Source organism: Gorilla gorilla, chromosome 13, assembly GCF_029281585.2.
Source record: "Gorilla gorilla gorilla isolate KB3781 chromosome 13, NHGRI_mGorGor1-v2.1_pri, whole genome shotgun sequence".
Taxonomy (NCBI): Eukaryota; Metazoa; Chordata; class Mammalia; order Primates; family Hominidae; genus Gorilla; species Gorilla gorilla.
In genome coordinates this window covers 13,220,681-13,240,932 of record NC_073237.2, presented here as the reverse complement: position 1 = coordinate 13,240,932, position 20,252 = coordinate 13,220,681, and the positions used below count along the sequence as shown (strand labels likewise).

The window sequence follows — 20,252 nt, the reverse complement described above, 5'->3', positions numbered from 1 at the left end:
GAGAGCAGTTGGTTGCGCCCCAGTGCTGTGTGACCCAGAGGCGCCACTCACCCTCTCTGAGCTGGTGGACATCATAGGTGGGGAAGCTCAGGTCAGGGCACTCCCATGAGTGTCTGGAGTCCTGAGTCCCATTCTCAGCTCTGCCATATGCTTGCTGCACTCTAGAGGAGTTCCTCTTCCTCTCTGAGCCTCGGTTTGTGTACCCGTGCCGTGGGAGTGAGTTGCACTTTGGGGTGAAGGGGGCAAGACTTGTGTGGGCGCATCCTGCAGAGGGATCCCACAGAAGGGGAGAGCCCTGGGTTCTTTATCCGACTGGGTCTGGGCTGGCGGGGGGGGGCTCTGTTTCTTGGCTGATGAGTTTATGTGAGTTTGAGTGAGGTATGCGGGTGGGTGAAGGAGGGCTGGGGGGAGTCACCTGACTTGTGCGAAGAAGCTCTTGAGAGAGCCGTGGCTTCTTGGAATTAAGAGGAAAGAGTGCAGCATGAACAAACAGGCCCTGGAGGATCTGGCAGCCCTGAGTGGGGGTGGGGGGTCAGCTCTGGAGTAGAGCCAGAGCTGTGATGGGGTTGGGGGGACCCTGTGTCCTTGGGCCATGCTTGCCTCGCTCCTGGGTTCTGTTTGTGCCTGTGGATTGGGGTGGGGCAGGGCCGGTTGTGCGAGGGGTCATTGCCCAACTCCAGGGGGCACCTGCCACCTCTCAGCTATATATATAGGGATATATATAGTTCTTTCTACAGGTTTCCAGCAGGTAGTGGTTATGAAATCTTACTGAAGGGGTGTTTTTTCTGATTCTCAACTCTGTGCCGCAAGGGTGGAAACTGTGAGAGACAGATTCCATCTCCACATCTGGGTAGTAAGAATCCAGTCCAGGGGTGTAGACGGTCCTGGGGAAGCAGCCAGAGATCTGTACATTCTGATATCCAGGGATAGCGACTCCAGGCTGGGGGCTGGCAGGGTAAGGGGTGGGTGTGTCCTGGGCTCAACCGCAGGTCTGCAGACTTCCTGGAGCCAGCTGACCTTGGTAAATCCCTTTTGTCTAAGCTTCAGTTTCCTGCCTGTGAATGGGGTTGGGGCTGTGCTCTGGTTTCACCTTTGTGGCTCTGGGGTTGTGGTGACAAAGCCATCAAGCTCGGTTGAAGGATTAACCAGGAAACCTCAGACTGGCTGCCGTGTCTACCTCTTCCTCGTACTGCTCTCTCTGCTGCATCCTGGGAAGCTGCTCTGCTCAGCCTAGATGAGGCTCAGTTCTGTGTGTGTGCACGTGCTTGCACGTGTGTTGGAAGTGGGTGGTATTGATACCAGAGTCAGTGTCTCCGGGTGAGTGAGGCTTGCACATTTCTCGGGACAGGGAACTCACTACCTTATGTGCCCAGGACAAGAGCTGTGGGGTCTGGAGAAGACTTCTAGGCCAGCCCCTGCAGTCTTTCCTCAGGTGACATGGCTTCCCTGGACCCACTTCCCCCTAGGTGCCCTCTCTGCATTCAGGGGGTAGAGGGCTGACTGGGACAGAATGTGACACACTCAGCATGTGAGGAAAAGCCTCCTTCATTCTGTAGGCCCTACCTCTATTAACATGTCCTTTGATAAAGTGACTCCCCTCCTGTCTCCCCTCTCTGGAATCCTCAGCTGCTGCCAGGCTTCAGCTGTGCCCTATTGAAGGCAGCTCTGTCTCCCTACTTTCCCCAGCCCAGGGTTTTCCTTTTGGGGTCAGCTGCAGGGATCTGGGCCATCCTTTACTCACTCAGACTTTCTTCCTGCCCACCTGCTGCTGTGAATCCTGTATGTCATATACATGTGTGTATATATATATATATAATTATTATATTTATGTAATTTATATAATATATTATAATATATAAATATATATAGTATTATATATAAAATTATACTTTAAGTTCTAGGGTACATGTGCACAACGTACAGGTTTGTTACATATGTATACATGTGCCATGTTGGTGTGCTGCACCCATTAACTTGTCATTTACATTAGGTATATCTCCTAATGCTATCCCTCCCCCTTCCCCTCACCCCACGACAGGCCCCAGTGTGTGATGTTCCCCTTCCTGTGTCCAAGTGTTCTCATTGTTCAATTCCAACCTATGAGTGAGAACATGCATGTCTTATATGCTCTCAGGCAGAGAGGAAACTGCTGAGCTGGGCAGGGGACAGAGCCCTGTGGCTCTCCACTTCAGACCCCTCCCGGCTGACTGCCATGGAATGCAGCCACTCAGCAGGGCCAAATCCCCTGATGTTCCTGTTGGCTGTCTAGCCTTCAGGGACAGGTCATGGGGCCTTGGTTCCTGCCCTGTCATCTTCCCAGTCACCCTGATCTTCAGGGGGAGGAATAGCCTGAGAAAGGGCTTGGTCATAGCACCTCCATCCTAGGGCTATTGAGGATCTCACAGTTGTGTGTCTGGTGGGTTCTGTCCAGAGCCCGTTTGAGAGCAGTGGATGACAGGACAGGCCTATGTGACCCAGGCAGGCAGCAATATTGGGTCAGCCTTCATGTCCCCTTCTGTCAGCTTGGGGCAGCCTGGAAGGATGATTGTGGGGTAGGTGTTATGGGCACGAAATAGACCTCAGGTGGAGGCTGCAGGGGCTCTCCGGCACTGTAGACACAGCAGGCCAGGATCAGGGGAGGGAGCCATGACTCAGGGAGACTCTGGCCCATATCCCTGGCAGATGAGGGCCACAGGGGAATGGGCAGCACTGTCCAAAGTCCCCTGGGCTGGGTCCGCAGCTGTTCCTGGCTCAGACTTCTTGGTGGGCTGGTCAGAAACATGCAGTAACTTGGGGCAGTTACCAGGTGGCCAAGTCTGCACTGCTGGGCTCTGTGAGCTTGGGCCAGCTCAGGCCCTCTCTGGGCCCTGCCTTTCTGGGCTGTTCAGGTGGTTCCTCGGGCCTGGGGTGCTAATGTTTCTGGATGGGCAGCAGAACCAGTCTGCACTCAGGGCCCCAGGCCATGTTCCCGGAACACACTTTTAGCATTGACAGCAGCGTGTGGTGAGGCCCCTTAGTCTGGATTCTGGTCTAGTGTCAGGGGCACCACTACTCCACCACCTCCAGAGCCATCTCTGGGACACTGGCTGTGAGTTCAGATGTTCTGAACAGGGACAGGGCGAGCCAGAGGGACCCAGCCTGGGGCTCACTGGAGGGGCTCGTGGGCAGACAGTGCCCTTTGGAGGGAACTGAGTCTGAAAGGAAGGAAACCCTTTCCCCGGCTCATAGCACCTGCCATCCAGGGCCCTGCCAGGGCTGCGTGAACTTTAGTCATGTGGTGACAGGCCGAGTCACCGTGCCAAGTCACTGTGTGCCTCCTTGCTGCTGTGACGTCAGCTTCCCCATCCTCCCAGCCAGGCTGGATCTCTGTGAGAGGCCTGCCTGTCCTGCACCCTGTGTGGATGCCTCCCACTGTCCACCAGGGCTGCTGGGCACCCCCTGGCTGGTCTCTTGGACTAGGTAAGCTCATGGGTCCTCTGGCCGCTCCTGCTCTTTCCCTGCCTCTGCTCCTCCTCGGAGGTGGCCACCCCCAGATCCCACTCCCAATTCGGAGGCCCCCTGAGGAGTGCTGCAGGGGGCCGCAGGCATGGCTCTGAGCCACTCTGGAGAGTGGGGGGGGCCCAGCCAGTTCTGTGGCTGGGATTTTCCCAGGCAGACAAGTCTGTCTCTTCCTCCCCAGCGGGTGCAGCCCAGAACTGTCTTCTGAGGAAGAGGTGCTCTCCTGGGCCCCCACTGTCCCCAGGCCTCAGGTAAGCCCATCAGGGTCACAAGGAAGGGGTTCTGGGTTTGAGGCCAACCATAGCAGCTGACCTAGTGTCTAGCCTCAGTTTCCCCTAGTGTGTGCAGCTCTCACACTGTTTGGGTGAGAACCAGGCCTCTGGGCTTGGACATTCTTTCAGTGAGTTTTGAGGGTGGAGGGATGGGAAATGGAAGCCCAGGACCTCAGCAGGGTGTCTTCCTCCGAGCCGGGGACATCTGCCTATGGGAGGCTGGGCCCACCCTCCCTTGCTGACCTGCCCTGGGAGGAAGGGACAGGGCCCAGCACTGCCTACTCCCCTCCCAGTTCTTCCCAGCAGTCTAAGCCTGGCTGGGTGCCCCCTGCTCCTCCAGGTGCCTACTTGGGCCTTTGGGTAGACAGATTAACAGGCAGGGGAGGCTGGGTCATGGTTTGACCACCCCAGGACCCTGACCGGGGGCTCAGCTCATGACCCTGAGCCTGGGAGAGATGAGGCCATGCCCTCCAGGGCACTCAGCATGACCCGGCCCAGTGGACGGGACTGGGTAGCTTCCTTGGTGCAGGGGGCTGTCATGCTAGGACAGGGTCACTCACCAGGCCAGGCCCCTGCCCCATGACTTGTGGTGGAAATGTCCTTTTGTTTTTGTTTTTTGCTTTTGTTTTTTTGAGACGGAGTTTTCCTCTTGTTGCCCAGGCTGCAGTGCAGTGGTGCAATCTTGCCTCACTGCAACCTCCACCTCCCGGGTTCAAGCAATTCTCCTGCCTCAGCTCCTGAGTAGCTGGGATTACAGGCACCTGCCACCATGCCTGGCTAACTTTTTGTATTTTTAGTGGAGATGGGGGTTTCACCATGTTGTCCAGGCTGGTCTCCAACTCTTCACCTCAGGTGATCCACCTGCCTCTACCTCCCACAGTGCTGGGATTATAGGCGTGAGCCAATGCACCCGGCCATGTGATGGGAATGTTCTGTGTCCATAATAGATGCTGCATATTGCTGGCCCAGCTCCTGAGGCTCTTTGGACCTCCAGGAATCGGTGTCTCTATCAGGGACCCTTAATCCTGACCCGGACTCCCGGCTGGGACCCAGGGTGTTGGAGTGGCAAGAGCGCTGTCAGGCCTGGTGAAGGGTGTGAGCTGTCCAACGGGGCAAGGAGGAGGCAGGGCCTGTTCTGTAGTTGGACAGACAGAGCCCTCTAGCAGCTTTCTGGAAGACTGAAGGGCAGGCGATGTTGGAGGGAGGGAGTGCAGGCAGCGGCTGTGAGGGAGTTCAGGTCAGAAACAGGTGGCACCTGGATTCACGCTGTGGTGGTCACGGTGGGGATGAGGGGCTGCTTTGGATTGTGCTGGGGATGTGGGGTGGTGTGCTGCTGCATGACTACTGCCAGGTCTCTCTGCTCTTGGTGTCTGCATCCAGGGCTGGGAGGGGGTCAAATGTATCACACTATCAGCCCCAGGCCCACCAAGCCTGGGGAGGTGGCCACACTTCCACGATGGCATCTGGATGTTCCCTGTGTGTGGGGAGGGCACAGGGACTCCATTCATAGACCACCTCTTGGACAGTGTGTCTGCCTCTGAGGTCAGACGCTCTGCACTGGGACAGGGTGGAGTGGAGGGAAACCCAGCTTGGGGCTCATTGGAGGGGCTTGCTGGCAGACACCTCCCTTTGTGGGAAACTGACTGTGGGAGAGGGGAACTCCAACCTCTGTCACCACATCCCTCTTCCCTGTTGTCACACCTGTCACCTGCTGCCATATCCATGAGACTTCCCAAGGGTCACTGCTGCCACTCACTGCACAGCCTGGAAGGGAGTCCACAGGGGACATAGAGTGAGCAAGAGACCTGTGCCACTCAGGCCTCCTGGGGGTGTCCCCAGTGCAGCCATGATGATAACCACAGCTACCATTCACCAAGTCCTGCCCACAGTCTAACCTACTCTATTCACAAAACTCCCAGCAGCAAGGCAAGTGAGGTGCTGCCGTCATCCAGGCTGGACAGTTCAGTGATTTGCCTGAGGCCCCACAGCAGGTGAGTGGCAAGTCCAGCGTCAGAGCAGGGCAGGCTGGCAGTGCCCCCTGAGCCCCCTTTGCCATGCTTACCACATGCACATCCTGGGCTTCTGCAGGAATGCCCTGTCCCCTACCTGCCCTGCTCCATGCAAAACCCTCTTTGAGCTGTGCCTGGGAGACGTGCTGAGAGAATTCATGGAAACAAATGTGTTACTGACAGCCTCTTTGCCTCCAGAGTTCAACTGGAGACAGAGAAACCAGCCAGAGGCAGAGGGAGGTAACACGGAGTCCCCCAGAAAGGTCTGGGCTGCGCGTGCTTCAGGTAACCTCCCTTGACCTTCAGGAGAATGAGAAGGCTGCCTGATCAGAGAGTCTCTGAAGAAGATCCTGTGGCTGCAGGCTTCAGCAGAGTGTGAGGGAGACCCCAGTTATTTCCTCAGGTGTTTCCACCAAATCCTCCTGTCTTTTGTGGCCAACACCCCAGGCAAGGCTTGGGGTCCCCGTCTGCTGCTGGACGGTAAGTCCTGTCCCCGTGGCAGTGAATCTGTGGGGTGTTCTGATTGTGGGCACTATGGAAGCTAAACCCCATGCTCCAGGTGGGGTGGAGGGTCTTCAGAGGACTCCTGGACAGTGCCAGGCTCTAAGCTGAGGTGGGGGACACAGGAGAAACCAGGCCAGGCCCATCCCTACTGGAGCTTCTCCCTAAGCAGTGGAGGCTCAGCCACTGTGAGGAGGTAGGCAAGGCCCTGCAGAAAGAGGGGTGAGGAAATCTGGGGGCTCCCAGGAAGGGTCGCTGCTGGAGATGGGGTTCTTACCAGGATGGGCTCTGAAGATAAGCAGGGAGGATTTGGGAGGGCAGAGATGAGGCCCAGAGCTTCTGGCAGAGAGCATGGCCTGCGCAAAGGTCTGGGGGCCTGACAGCCTGTACGTATTCTGGGAAGCAGGAAGGAGATACAGGCCTTGTGTTTCTGAGCCCCGACTTTAGACTGTGCCCTGTTGGGGAGGGGCCAGGGAATGTCTGAGGCTGGGCCTGACCCTGCTCCTTACCCCGTGGGAGCAGCAGAGCCATGAAGAAGAAGTTAGTGGTGCTGGGCCTGCTGGCCGTGGTCCTGGTGCTGTTCATTGTCGTCCTCTGTCTCTGGCTGCCCTCAGCCTCCAAGGAACCTGACAACCATGTGTATACCAGGGCTGCCGTGGCTGCGGATGCCAAGCAGTGCTCGGAGATTGGAAGGTGAGTGGGGCAGGGCATGGGACATGGGCCCTGAAAACTGGGCAAGTGGACCAGAGCAATACCTTCACCCCTCTGAGACTCAGTTTCCCCACATGTAAGCTTTGCTTGGACTCTCTCAGTAGCCTTTGGGAAGGGGATGGTGACTCCGAGAGCAGGATGTGGGTCTCCTAGAGCCAAACAGGGCCCCTTTTCTCAGTTCTAAGAGTCTCTGTCTCTTTGGATAAACTCCACTGTTTTGTTGTTTGGTGGCTATTTTTACTTATTTCTTCCTATCTATCTATCTATCTATCTATCTATCTATCTATCTATCTATCGATCGATCTATTTAGAGATGGAGTTTTGCTCTGTTGCCAGGCTGGAGTGCAGTGGTGCAATCTCAGTTAACTGCAACCTCCGCCTCCCAAGTTCAAGCGATTCTCATGCCTAAGCCTCCCAAGTAGCTGGGATTACAGGCGTGTGCCACCACGCTCAACAGATTTGTGTGTGTGTGTGTGTGTGTGTGTGTGTGTGTGTTTCCGAGACAGAGTATCACTCTGTTACCCAGGCTGGAGGGCAGTGGTGCAATCTTGGCTTACTGCAGCCTCCCCCTCCCAGGTTCAAGTGATTCTCCTGCCTCAGCCTCCACATTAGCTGAGACTACAGGCATGTGCCACCATGCCCAGCTAATTTTTGTATTTTTAGTAGAGACAGGGTTTCGCTATGTTGGCCAGGCTGGTCTTGAACTCCTCACCTTGTGATCCTCCCACCTCTGCCTCTCAAAGTGCTGGGATTACAGGTGTGAGCCACTGTGGCCTGGCCTAATTATGGTGTTTTTAGTAGAGATGGGGTTTCACCATGTTGGTCAGGCTGGTCTCGAACTCCTGACCTCAGGTAATCCACCCACCTGGGCCTCCCAAAGTGTTGGGATTACAGGTGTGAGCCACCATGCCCGGCTTATTCTTTTCTGTTTTTTTTTTTTTTTTGGATAGGAGACAATTTCTTTCTTTCTTTTTTTATTTTATTTTATTATTATTATACTTTAAGTTTTAGGGTACATGTGCACAATGTGCAGGTTTGTTACATATGTACACATGTGCCATGTTGGTGTGCTGCACCCACCAACTCGTCATTTAGCATTAGGTGTATCTCCCAATGCCATCCCTCCCCCCTCCCCCCAAGGAACGCTGTTGCCCAAACAGGGACATGAAGGGCTTATTCTTTTTTTAAGGTGGAGTCTTACTCTGTCACCCAGGCTGGAGTATAGGGGAGCAATCATAGCCCACTGCAGCCTCAAACTCTTGGGTTTAAGTGATCCTCCCGCCTCAGCTTCCTAAAGTGCTGGGATTACAGGTGTGAGCCATGGTGCCTGGCTTCTACTGTTTTATTCTATTTTAGACTCTTATCTCATGTTATATATAAAGATCAGTTCCCTTCTAAAGACTTAAACAGAAAAAATATTATGTTTTTCATATTTTGAGACAGGGTCTTGTTCTGTCACCCAGGCTGGAGTGCAGTGGCATGATCATAGCTCACTGCAGCCTTGAACTCTTGGGCTTAAGTGATCCTGCCACCTCAGCCCCCTGAGTAGCTAGGACTACAGGCATGCATCACACCTGACTAATTTAAAAAGACTGTTTTGTAGATATGGTCTCACTCTATTGCCCAGGCTGGTCTTGAACTCCTGGCCTCAAGTGATCCTCCACCTTGGCCTCCCAAAGTGCTGAGATTACAGGTGTAAGCCACCATCTCTAGCAGGGAAAAAAAATGTTATTAATGAAGTATAGCAATTTCCCTTTTTGTCCCAATTATAAAAATCATGTACATTTGTTTGCTTCATAAAGAGGAAACTGTCTGGGCAAGGTGGTCTACACCTGTAATCCCAGCACTTTGGGGAATTGAGGCGGGCAGACCACCCGAGGTCAGGAGTTCGAGACCAGCCTGGCCAACATGGTGCACTCTGTCCCTACTAAAAATATAAAAAGTTAGCGGGGCTTGGTGGTGTGCGCCTATAATCCCAGCTACTCAGGAGGCTGAGGCAGGAGAATCGCTTGAACCCAGGAGGCAGAGGTTGCAGTGAGCTAAGATCATGCCACTGCACTCCAGTCTGGGCAACTGAGTGAAACTCTGTCTCAGAAAAAAAAAAAAAGAAAAGAAAAAGAAGAAACTGTAATCCCAGCACTTTGGGAGGTTGAGGCGATAGGATTGCTTTAGACCATGAGTTCGAGACCAGCCTGGGCAACATAGAAAGACCCTATCTCTACAAAAAAGACAAAAAATTGCCCGGTGTGGTGGTTCTTACCTGTAGTCCCAGCTACTCAGGAGACTGAAGTGGGAGGATTGCTTGAGCCCAGGAGGTCAAAGCTGCATTGAGCCAAGACTGTGCCACTGCACTTCATCCTGGGTGACAAAGTGAGACCCTGTCTCATAAAACAAAGGCTGGGCACAGTGGCTCATGCCTGTAATACCAGCACTTTGGGAAGCCAAGGTGGGTGGATTACTTGAGCACAGGAGTTCTTGACCAGCCTGGGCAACATGATGAAACCCCATCTCTACAAAATACACAAACAAACAAAATTGGCTGGGCATGGTGGCATGTGCCCATAGTCCCAGCTACTTGGGAGGCTGAGATGGGAGTGTCAATTGAGCCCAGGAGACTGAGGCTGCAGTGATCTGAGATCACACCACTGCACTCCAGCCTGAGCAACAAAGAGAGACTTTGTCTCCAAAAAAAAAAAAAAGAGGCCAAGGCAGGCGGATCATGAGGTCAAGAGATAGAGATCATCCTGGCCAACATGGTGAAACACGGTCTCTACTAAAAATACAAAAATTAGCTGGGCATGGTGGCATGCACCTGTAGTCCCAGCTACTCAGGAGGCTGAGGCAGGAGAATGGCTTGAACCCGGGAGGCAGAGGTTGCAGTGAGCTGAGATCGTGCCACTGCACTCCAGCCTGGCAATAGAGCAAGACTCCATCTCAAAACAAAAAAGAAAGAAACTAAAAACAAAAACCCCAAAACTCGAATGGACTTCTCTTCCATCCTCCTTTGGGCAGGTGGGCAGCAGGGTGTGTATGCGGGGCCAGGGTGGAAGCCTGCAGGTTCTCATGCCTTTATGTGCCACATGGCAGGGATGCACTGCGGGACGCTGGCTCTGCAGTGGATGCAGCCATTGCAGCCCTGTTGTGTGTGGGGCTCATGAATGCCCACAGCATGAGCATCGAGGGTGGCCTCTTCCTCACCATCTACAACAGCACCACCCATGAGTGCCTCGGAAGAGGAGAGGGAGAGGGGCAGGGGTTGTGGGTTGGGCCGAGGCACAGTTCGGTGGCCCCCAGGCTCACGTGGCATAAAGGGTTTGGGTGGGTGGGCCTGCCTACCTGCTTCTCCTTCTAGGAAAAGCTGAGGTCATCAATGCCCACGTGGTGGCCCCCAGGCTGGCCTTTGCCAGCATGTTCAACAGCTCGGAGCAGTCCCAGAAGCGTAAGCCATGCTGCAGACTTGGGGCATGGGTGCAGAGCTGGCTGAGCCACCGGGAAGGGGCCTTGCCCACAGGAGCCTGCTCCCGTCAGAGTTCAGGGGCAGTTCTAGTACCCCCCATCCCTTCCTGGCCCCATAGCACCGTCCCACAATGAGTGGTCAGGACCATCATCACCACGGTAAAGGGCCGAGAGCTTCTGTTATTTCTGCTAAGGCCTCCGGGGCCACTCTGTGCAGCACATGGAAAGAATAATTATTATGCTAGCAGACCTCATGGACCAGGGCTCACTGGGGCCCATGCTCTGCTCTGCGCTTCTCACCCACGAGCCTCTCACAACCCTCCCTGCTCCTTTGGGCTACGGGATGCTGTGTGGATTCCCATTTTACAGGGTGAGGATGCTGAGTCTCAGACAGGTCATGCAAATCAGCTGAGGTCACACAGCTGGGAGGTGGTGAAGCTAAAATTGAACCCAGGCTGTCTATATCCTGCCTTTTCAACAGGCATCCCATTCACTCATTTGTTCATTTGTGGGGATGGCGCTCTAGAATGTGAGGTGGAGTCTCTCTTTTCTAATCTGGTCTTAAGTGGAGAGGAGGCCCCCAAATTCCCCAGGTACCTGAAGGGAAGCCACTGTCCATCCAGGAAGCCACTGTCTGTCCCCAAAGGAGGCACAATAGATTGTGAGATAAAAGTTGGAGGATGGGAGGGTCTCAACAACTCAACGCCTCTAGTCCTAGCACTTTAGGAGGCCAAGTCAGGAGGAGCACATGAGCCCAGGAGACCTGCCTGGACAACATAGCAAGACTCCATCTCCACAAAAAATGGGAAAAAAAAATTAGCTAGGTATGGCGGTGTGTGCTTATGGTCCCAGCTACTCAGGAGTCTAAGGTGGGAGGATCACTTGAGCCCAGGAGGTTGAGGCTGCAGTAAGCCATGATTATACCACTACACTCTAGCTTGGGCAACAAAGTGAGACCCTGTCAAAAAAAAAAGGCTGGGCCTTTTTTTCACAGGCTCACGCCTGTAATCCCAGCACTTTGGGAGGCTGAGGCAGATGGATCACCTAGGTCAGGAGTTCAAGACCTGCCTGGCCAACATAGTGAAACCCTTTCTCTATTAAAAGTACAATAAGTCGGGCATGGTGGCACAGGCCTGTAATATCCCAGCTACTCAGGAGGCTAAGGCAGGGGAATCGCTTGAACCCAGGAGGTGGAGATTGCAGTGAGCCGAGATCATGCCACTACACTCCAGCCTGGGCAACAAGAACGAAGCTCCGTCTCAAAAAAAAAAAAATGTTGGAGGATGGAGGGGCAGGACACACTCACCATAGCAGGTCTTAGACTTCAGGTGGGGGTCCTGGGTGGCGCCCTTTGGAGTCTTCTGCAACATACTCAATCTTTGATTTTTTTTTTCTTTTTTTTTTTTTGAGATGGAGTCTCACTCTGTCGCCCAGGTTGGAGTGCAGTGATGCGATCTCGGCTCACTGCAAGCTCTGCCTCCTGAGTTCACGCCATTCTCCTGCCTCAGCCTCCCGAGTAGCTGGGACTACAGGTGCCTGCCACCACACCCGGCTAATTTTTTGTATTTTTTAGTAGAGACGGGTTTTCACTATGTTGCCCAGGCTGGTCCCTCGATCTCCTGACCTCGTGATCCCCCTGCCTCGGCCTCCCAAGGTGCTGGAATTACAGGCGTGAGCCACTGTGCCCCGCCAATCTTTCATTTGTTTTTAATACTCATTGAGAAACTCAGCATCTGTAGACATGAAGTTGCTCAGGGTAAGAGAATGCGGGAATCATAGGCTTGGCACCTTGTGGATGCTTAGAATCATTTATTTAACTAGAATGTATTGAGCATTGTCTTAAAGAATCAGCTGTTGTTCCTGAAGCTGGGGTGAAAAACAAAGATGGCAGAGGAAATCTGTGACACTCCAGGTGGGAAAAGAAACTAGGCAGGTGCGGGTGTGTTACGGGCTGCAGAAAAACAGACCTGGAGGGCCTCAAAATCTGGGACTCTATGGAGGGTGACCCAGTCAGGGAAGGAGACATCTGAGCAAAGACCCAGAGGCAGAGATGGGGTCAGGGGAGTTATCTCCTGGTCTGCTATCCAGGTGTGATGGCAGGGACAGAGCCCTGTGGGGAGCTAGGGAGGCTGCAGCAAGTGACCCAAGGGAAATGGCCCAGGTTGTGTGGGATCTCTTAGGTTATGGTGAAGCCTCTGCTTCCTGTCTGAGGGAAGTGGGGGCTCGTGGAGTGTGTGAGTGGAAGGGGATGGATCTGGCCTACGGATTGCTGTGTAAGGGGCAGGGAGCATGTGGGGACCTGTCCAGAGGTCACTGCAGTAATTCGTGGAGAGGGTGCTGGGAAGTGGCTGATGCTGGACAGACACACTTGGAAGTGGAGCCTGTGGATTTGAGGATGGGTTGGGTGTGATGCTTGTGTAGGGAGTCCCCGGGGACCCCTGATCTTTTGTCTGTACCTGGAAGGATGGGGTGACCCTAATGGAGACAGGCAGAGTTCTCAGGACGCAGGTTGAGCAGACACTCAGAGCTCGGTTTTGGGCACGGTGAAGTTTGAGATGTTTTCTTCGAGCAGGCAGGTAGATACTCAGGTCTGGTGATCAGAGGAGCAGTCCAGGCCAGCAGGTCAATTTGAGAGTTAGTGCATAAATGGAGGCTGAAGCTCAGATGTCAAGCAGACCACGAGGAGAGAGAGCAAAGACAGAGGGGAGAGTAGGAGCTAGGATGGCAGGCGGGGGAGACTCGGGTGGAGCCAGGTGCTGGGATGCAGGGGCGGCTCTCAGGGAGAGTGATGAGCCCAGTAAAGCTGAGAGGGGCACTGGGTCTGGCAGTGTGGGGGTCACCAGAGAACTTGGCAAGTGTGGCGGCATGAGAGTCTGATTGGCCTGAGGTCAGGAGAAGATTTTTTTCTGATATTGATACATGATATTTTCTATATTTATGGGTACATGTGAGTGCTTGTTACATGCATAGAGTGTATAATGATCAAGGCAGGGTATTTGGAGTCTCCGTCAACTTGAATATTTTTCATTTCTGGGTGTTAGCACCATAGTCCTCTCTTCGTTACTTTGAAATATACAAAATACTGTTGCTAAGCATCATCACCCTGGTCTGCTATCAAAGATTAGAACTTCTCCTGTCTTGGCTGGGCACGGTGGCTCACGCCTGTCATCCCAGCACCTTGGAAGGCTGAGGTGGGTGGATGACCTGAGGTCAGGAGTTTGAAACCAGCCTGGCCAACATGGCAAAACCCCATCTGTACTAAAAATCCAAAAATTAGCCTGGTGTGCTGGCCTGTGCCTGTAAACCCAGCGACTCGGGAGGCTGAGGCAGGAGAATCGCTTGAACCTGGGAGGCAGAGGTTGTAGTGAGCTGAGATCATGCCACTGCACTGCAGTCTGGGAGACAGAGCAAGACTCCATCTCAAAAACAAACAAACAAAAAACAAAACAAAACAGAAAAGAACTTCTGTCTAACTACAAGGTGGAAGGAATCATGTGCTGGGTGTCAGACCTTCTGGGATGTATGTGCAGCTTCTAGGAATTGAAACCACCAGCTCTTGGAAACTTGTGCCAGGCTTCAGGGTGGGAGAGGCAGTTCTAGAGCAGCAGCCGCCAAGCCAAGCCAAATGGCCCCAACATCTCTCGCAAGAGCAGGAGAGTACCTGGGGGCAGAGGCCATAGTTGTACCTTTCTGGGCAAAGGGTCAGTGTCTGTAGTGTCCATATGGGCAGTGGGGCTCGGGGGGAAGCAGGCCCAGGGGTCTGTTTCCAATGACCTCCTCAAAAGTCAGAACTGGAAGGCAAAACCCCTTATAGACTGGGTGCACCTGTAATCCCAGCATGTTGGGAGGCTGAGGTGGGAGGATTGCTTGAGGCCAGAGTTTGAGACCAGTCTTGGCAACGTAGCAAGACCCCTGTCTCTACAACAAATAAAAATAAAAAATTAGGCTGGGAGTGGTGGCTCACGCCTGTAATCCCAAAACTCTGAGAGGCTGAGGAGGATGGATCACCTGATATTAGGAGTTCAAGACCAGCCTGACCAATCTGGTAAAACCCCGTCTCTACTAAAAATGCAAAAATTAGCAAGGATGGTTGTACATGCCTGTAATCCCAGCTACTTGGGATGCTGAGGCAGGAGAATTACTTGAACTCGGGAGGTGGAGGTTGGAGTGAGCCAAGATTGTGCCATCGCACTCCAGCCTGGGCAACAAGAGTGAAACTCCATCTCAAAAAAAAAAAAAAAAAAGCCATGTGTAGTGGGGTATGTCTGTAGTCTTAGGTACTTCAGAGGCTGAGGTGGGAGGATCGCTTGAGCCTGGGAAGCCAAGGCTGCAGTGAGCCATGATTGCACTACTGCACTCCAGCTGGGACAACAGAGTGAGACCCTGTCTCAAAACAGACAAACAAACAAAAACCCTTATAGTTGGATGGAGAAACTGAGGCTGCGAGAGGGGACAGGATGGAGGTTAAGGCTCAGTCTTGCCTCTCTGGGGCAGTAGAAAAGAGGAAGGGAGCCCTTTCTTAGGGCTGGCTGTGTCTTGAAGGTGGCCTGTGCTTGACCTGGGTCAGGGTGGGATCTGCTCTTGTTTTGGCACATTCTGGTGGAGCCCATGAGTCTTACAGGATAAGCCCTTGTGGTCAGCGAGATGGGAGGGGGTCTGGCCTGGCACAGGATTTTAGACATGCAGGAACCTGCACAGACAGACACCTCATCCTGGGACAGCAAAACCCAGCCGCATGCTACTGCTTCCCCTCCTGTGCCCTCCTCAGACATCCCTGGTCCATGTACACTCCTACCTGCTGAGCCCCTCTTAAAAAAAATTAAACATCCCCTCCTAAAAAAAAAAAATTAAAATTAAAAAATAAATAAAAAAATAAAAAATCCCCTTCTGCTGGGCGTGGTGTTCACGCCTGTAATCTCAGCTACTCAGGAGGCTGAGGTGGGAGGATTGCTTGAATCCAGGAGTTCGAGATCAGGCTGGGCAAGATGGCAAGACCCCAACTCAAAAAAGAAAAAAAAAATCTTTCCTCCTAAGCCTCATTGCCCCATCTGTAAAACGAGTCAGGGACTGTGCCTGGGATGCTGCCTGCGAGAGATCCCGATGTCCCCCACTCAGGGTCACTAACTGTGGCTCTCTCTCCCCAGGAGGGCTGTCGGTGGCGGTGCCTGGGGAGATCCGAGGCTATGAGCTGGCACACCAGCGGCATGGGCGGCTGCCCTGGGCTCGCCTCTTCCAGCCCAGCATCCAGCTGACCCGCCAGGGCTTCCCCATGGGCAAGGGCTTGGCAGTAGCCCTGGAAAACAAGCGGACGGTCATCGAGCAGCAGCCTGTCTTGTGGTATGTCTGTGGGTGTGGCCCCCTGACACAGGCAGGGCAGGCACAGCCCAAGGACCTTGCAGGCTGTAGCAGCAGTGGAGCGGCCCTCTGCCTTCAGGACCCTGCGCTGATAATGGGATGAGGAGATACAGACCCTTCCCACCACGTGTGGGGACACATTCTGAGCGTGGGGTCCCAGTGGCCACTGTGGCTGGCCATGTGTCCTGAGTGGCAAGGGACACTAGGAGGTTCCCGGAAGGGACACTAGGAGGATGAGCGCTGAGTGACAGGGCCACCCACCTGTGACAGGCGCTGCCCCTGCTTTGTGCTGGTCTCCTGTGTGGGCAGGTGTGTGGGGTGGTCTGGCTAAGTCCACCCCACCTGCTGCCTCACATGAGCCCCCTCTGCCCCAGTGAGGTGTTCTGCCGGGATAGAAAGGTGCTTCGGGAGGGGGAGAGACTGACCCTGCCACGGCTGGCTGACACCTACGAGACGCTGGCCATTCAGGGTGCCCAGGCCTTCTACAACGGCAGCCTCACGGCCCAGATTGTGAAGGACATCCAGGCGGCCGGTGAGTGGGTAACCTCAAGGGCCTGGGTGAGGAACTCTGCAGTGGAAACCCTGAGCTGTAGCCCAGAGCCATGGGGTCCTCCTGTCTTGCCTGAGCCTGCAGGAAGTTCCTGGTGGAGGAGGGTCAGTGACTGGCCATGTGGGTCCACAGCTCCTGCTTATATCAAAACCAAGAGAGGCCACACAGTCCAGGAGAGCAAGTCCCTGTTGGGGTAAATGCAGGTGTAGGCAAGAGCCAGGGCTGGGGAAGCACTAGAATACAGCCTGAAGATCCAGGAGGACTTCTTGGAGGAGGTGGTGGCTGGGCTGCAGATAACTTCGTTAGGCAGAGAGAGGAAGGGATTCCTAGCAGAGGAACAGCTGGGCTAAGGCCCAGTAGAGGGGGCTTTGATTCACCAAGAGGGTTACAAGGGATGAGGGTCGCCTTGAGAGAGGCATGGGGAAGGGGATTTGTGGGGCAGGGGCCTGGAGCTTGGCTGTGGCTTTCTTCAGGTAATTTTTGTCACTGTTTTATGGAGGAGGGTGATTAGCTTGTCGACCTTTACCACTGAGGCTGGAAATTGGCATGCCAATACCCTGTCTGTTTGGAGCTGACTCCAGGAGAATTAAGAGCCTCCCTCCCTCCCTCTATCCATTCATCGTGAGGAGAAGAGGCCAAGCAGCAGGGACACCGGCAGGAATTCTCCAGTTAGAAAAGGCCCTCTGAGCCAGGTGCGTGGCTCACGTCTGTAATCCCAGCACTTTGGGAGGCCCAGGCGGGTGGATCACCTGAGGTCAGGAGTTCAAGACCAGCCTGGCCAACATGGTGAAACCCTTTCTCTACTAAAAATGCAAAATTAGTCAGGCATGGTGGGTTGTGCCTGTAATCCCAGCTACTTGGGAGGCTGTGGCAGGAGAATCGCTAGAACCTGGGGGGCTGAGGTTGCAGTGAGCCGAGATTGCACCACTGAACTCCACAGAGTGAGACTCCATCTCAAAAAAAAAAAAAAAAGAAAGAAAAGGCCCTCTGAGGCCAAGCTTGGTGTCTCATGCCTGTAATCCCAACACTTTGGGAGGCTGAGGTAGAAGTTGAGGCCAGGAGGTCCAAGACAAGGCTGGGCAACATAGTGAGTCTACAAAAAAAATATTGAGAATCTACATAAATATAGTGGGGGTGGGGGTGGGGAACAAGAAAACAAAAAATTCAAAGCATAGTGAAAAGAAATATAGCAAAACCCGGCCGGGCATGGTGGCTCACACCTGTAATCCCAGAACTTTGGGAGGCCGAGGCGTGTGGATACAGGGTCAGGAGATCGAGACCATCCTGGCTAACACAGTGAAACCTGTCTCTACTAAAAATACAAAAAAATTAGCCAGGTGTGGTGGTGGGTGCCTGCATTCCCAGCTACTTGGGAGGCTGAGGCAGGAGAATGGCGTGAACCTGGGAAGCGGAGCTTGCAGTGAGCCGATATCACGCCACTGCACTCCAGCCTGGGAGATAGAGTGAGACTCCATCTCAAAAAAAAAAAAAAGAAATATAGCAAAACACAACAAAAAAAATTAAAATTTGCTGGGTGTAGTTGTGCCTTTAGTCTCAGCTACTGGGGAGGGTCTGCTGGAGGATCACTTGAGCCCAGGAGTTCAAGGCTGTGATTAAGCCACTGCACTCCAGCCTGGGTGACAGAGCAAGATCCTATCTCTAAAAAAAAAAAAAAAAAACAGAAAACACTCTCTGGCCACAGATGAGAGAAGGCAGACAGGAAGCCACTAAGCCAAGCAGGCAGAGGGCAGGTGGCCCCAGACCGGCTGTCAGGTGGTGAGCAGTGTCAGGGAGACAGGAGTGCCAGAGCTGGTGAGGTTCCCAAGGAGGTGAGGTTGCCTGTGGCCCCCTCCCAGGGCACAGTCTCACCCCTCCAGTAGTGCACTCTGTCCTCCCTGGTAGGTACAGGCTTTTCCCCACCACCATGGTGAAGCCATGCCTGCCCCCAACCCCACTGGGGCAGCTCCATCCTCCACGCAGTGGTGCAGCCCCATCCCAGTGCCCATTCGAGCTGCTGTCCCATTGCAGGGGGCATTGTGACAGCTGAGGACCTGAATAACTACTGTGCTGAGCTGATCGAGCACCCGCTGAACATCAGTCTGGGAGACGCAGTGCTGTACATGCCCAGTGCGCAGCTCAGTGGGCCCGTGCTGGCCCTCATCCTCAACATCCTCAAAGCTGAGTGGTTGCACCACAGCTGTGTGGTAGGACCCATGACACTGCCTCTCTCTCCCCACGCCCCACCCCTGCTGCATCTCTGCTCGCCCCCCATGCCACATCTTTCCATCACTGAGCTCCCGAGGTGTGTCCCTGCATCACAGCTCACCATGTCCTGAAGGAGGCAGTGCAGAGCGACAGGGCTGAAGCGGGCAATGCTCAAGGGTTGGAGGAGGAACAGGAGTCATCAGGAGGGAGAGAGGTGCAGGAGCTCAGGGCTGCAGGGCCTGGTCCAGAGGGTACCCTGGTCCAGTGGGTGACCCTGCCACTTGGTCACTGAATGGCCAGAGCTGATGCGTGACGTGAGGCCCAGGCTCAGGAGCCCTCACCTTACTTCACTCTCACCACAGCCTTCTGAAGCAGCTGCTGCTATTGGTTATTAAACGCTCCTTGAGGTGGGCAAAGTGGCTCAGGCAGTTGTTAACCCTCTGAGCCCCTCAGAGTCTCTGGGGCTCAGCAACATGCACCTGGCTCTGATCAACCAGGGTACAGCTTCTCCCGGGAGAGCGTGGAGACCCCCGAGCAGAAGGGCCTGACGTACCACCGCATCATAGAGGCTTTCCGGTTTGCCTACGCCAAGAGGACCCTGCTTGGGAACCCCAAGTTTGTGGATGTGACTGAAGTAAGGGGCAGGGGCTGGCCCACTGTGGGTGTGGGGCCTGCTGTAGAGGCATTGGGTGGGCTCCCCAGGGTGGCTACAGCCTCACATATGCTTTCTGAATCCATTCCTGCCACAAACTTTGATTGCGGGCCTACTGTGTGCTCAGATGGACTGGTGGGTGACCCCCAGTCTTGGCTTCTGCCCCACAGAACTGACAGTGTGGGGAATTAGTGGCCACCCTCCTACCTCAGGTCCTTTGCACATGCTGTGGTTCTCGAGTGCTCAGTGCTGAGATGAGGAACACATGGGGGCATTGCAGCCCTCGGGCATGGTGAGATGGATGGGTGAAAGGGAGACGGCCAGGTGAACAGAGACCTCGGCCACCCACTCCCTGTCACTCCAAACTAATGCTTCCCAGATGCCACCCTCAGCCCTGCACCACCTGACCCACTCACTCAGTAGCTGCCCCAGCTCCACGCTGGGTCTCTATAAGACCCTGTCATATCCCTTCCCGCTGAGGATCCTCACATTCCTCCTTACCTACTTGGGTCCTTGGCATTCCTGGGTGGATCTGCAGACCCCCCCACACTGACCAGTGACCTCCCAGGAGGGGCGTCAGCTGCCCGGGTGGTGTCTTCTCTTTCCCCGTGAGCATTCTGCACCTCTGACTCCCGCTGCAGCCAGTGACCTGGTGTCTTGTCTCTCTGAGGGGACAGAGCCACTGCAGCGTGTCCCTCTGCCCTCCCTTTTGGCTAAGGCCAGCTCTTTCATCTACTTGCTGGCTCGGGGTGCTGTTCCCACAATGCTCCTTTCTGCCTCTGACGATTTACTTCTTTATCACGGATTATTCCCGAAAGAAAGGCAGCTGTTGTTGCTCTAGAAATTTCTATCTGCTGCCTCCTTCTGTCCTTTGCTCCTCTTAGAGCAAACATGGCTGGGCTATGTCCTCTCTCCCTTCAGGGTATCCCCTCCCCTGCTCTATCCCCATGCCACCAGATCTCCATGTCCAGCCTCAGTTTCCCCATCAGGCCCCACTCAGCAGCATCTCACACAGCTCACCACACTCTCCTCGAGTTTTCATT

At 54.2% G+C, this 20,252-nt stretch overlaps 2 protein-coding genes across 2 annotated transcripts in view; both read left to right on the top strand.

The window, feature by feature from the left end:
• The window catches only part of LOC129524658 (immunoglobulin superfamily member 3-like), a 40,137-nt gene extending 32,469 nt beyond the window's left edge, over positions 1 to 7,668 (top strand). The window contains exons 7-9 of the mRNA XM_055350936.2: positions 3,680 to 3,749; positions 5,690 to 5,761; positions 5,978 to 7,668. Of these exons, the coding sequence (XP_055206911.1) occupies positions 3,680 to 3,749; positions 5,690 to 5,761; positions 5,978 to 6,023 (188 nt within the window). The 3' untranslated portion in view covers positions 6,024 to 7,668. The remainder of the gene's footprint in view (positions 1 to 3,679; positions 3,750 to 5,689; positions 5,762 to 5,977) is intronic.
• On the top strand, positions 6,810 to 19,186 carry LOC129524657 (glutathione hydrolase 1 proenzyme-like). Its single transcript, XM_055350935.1, has 7 exons — positions 6,810 to 6,973; positions 10,079 to 10,269; positions 10,344 to 10,430; positions 15,592 to 15,784; positions 16,177 to 16,334; positions 18,381 to 18,556; positions 19,055 to 19,186. Exons 1-7 carry the CDS (start codon positions 6,810 to 6,812, stop codon positions 19,103 to 19,105), a joined length of 1,020 nt encoding a protein of 339 aa, XP_055206910.1. The 3' UTR covers positions 19,106 to 19,186.
• Positions 19,187 to 20,252: the final 1,066 nt, after the last annotated feature.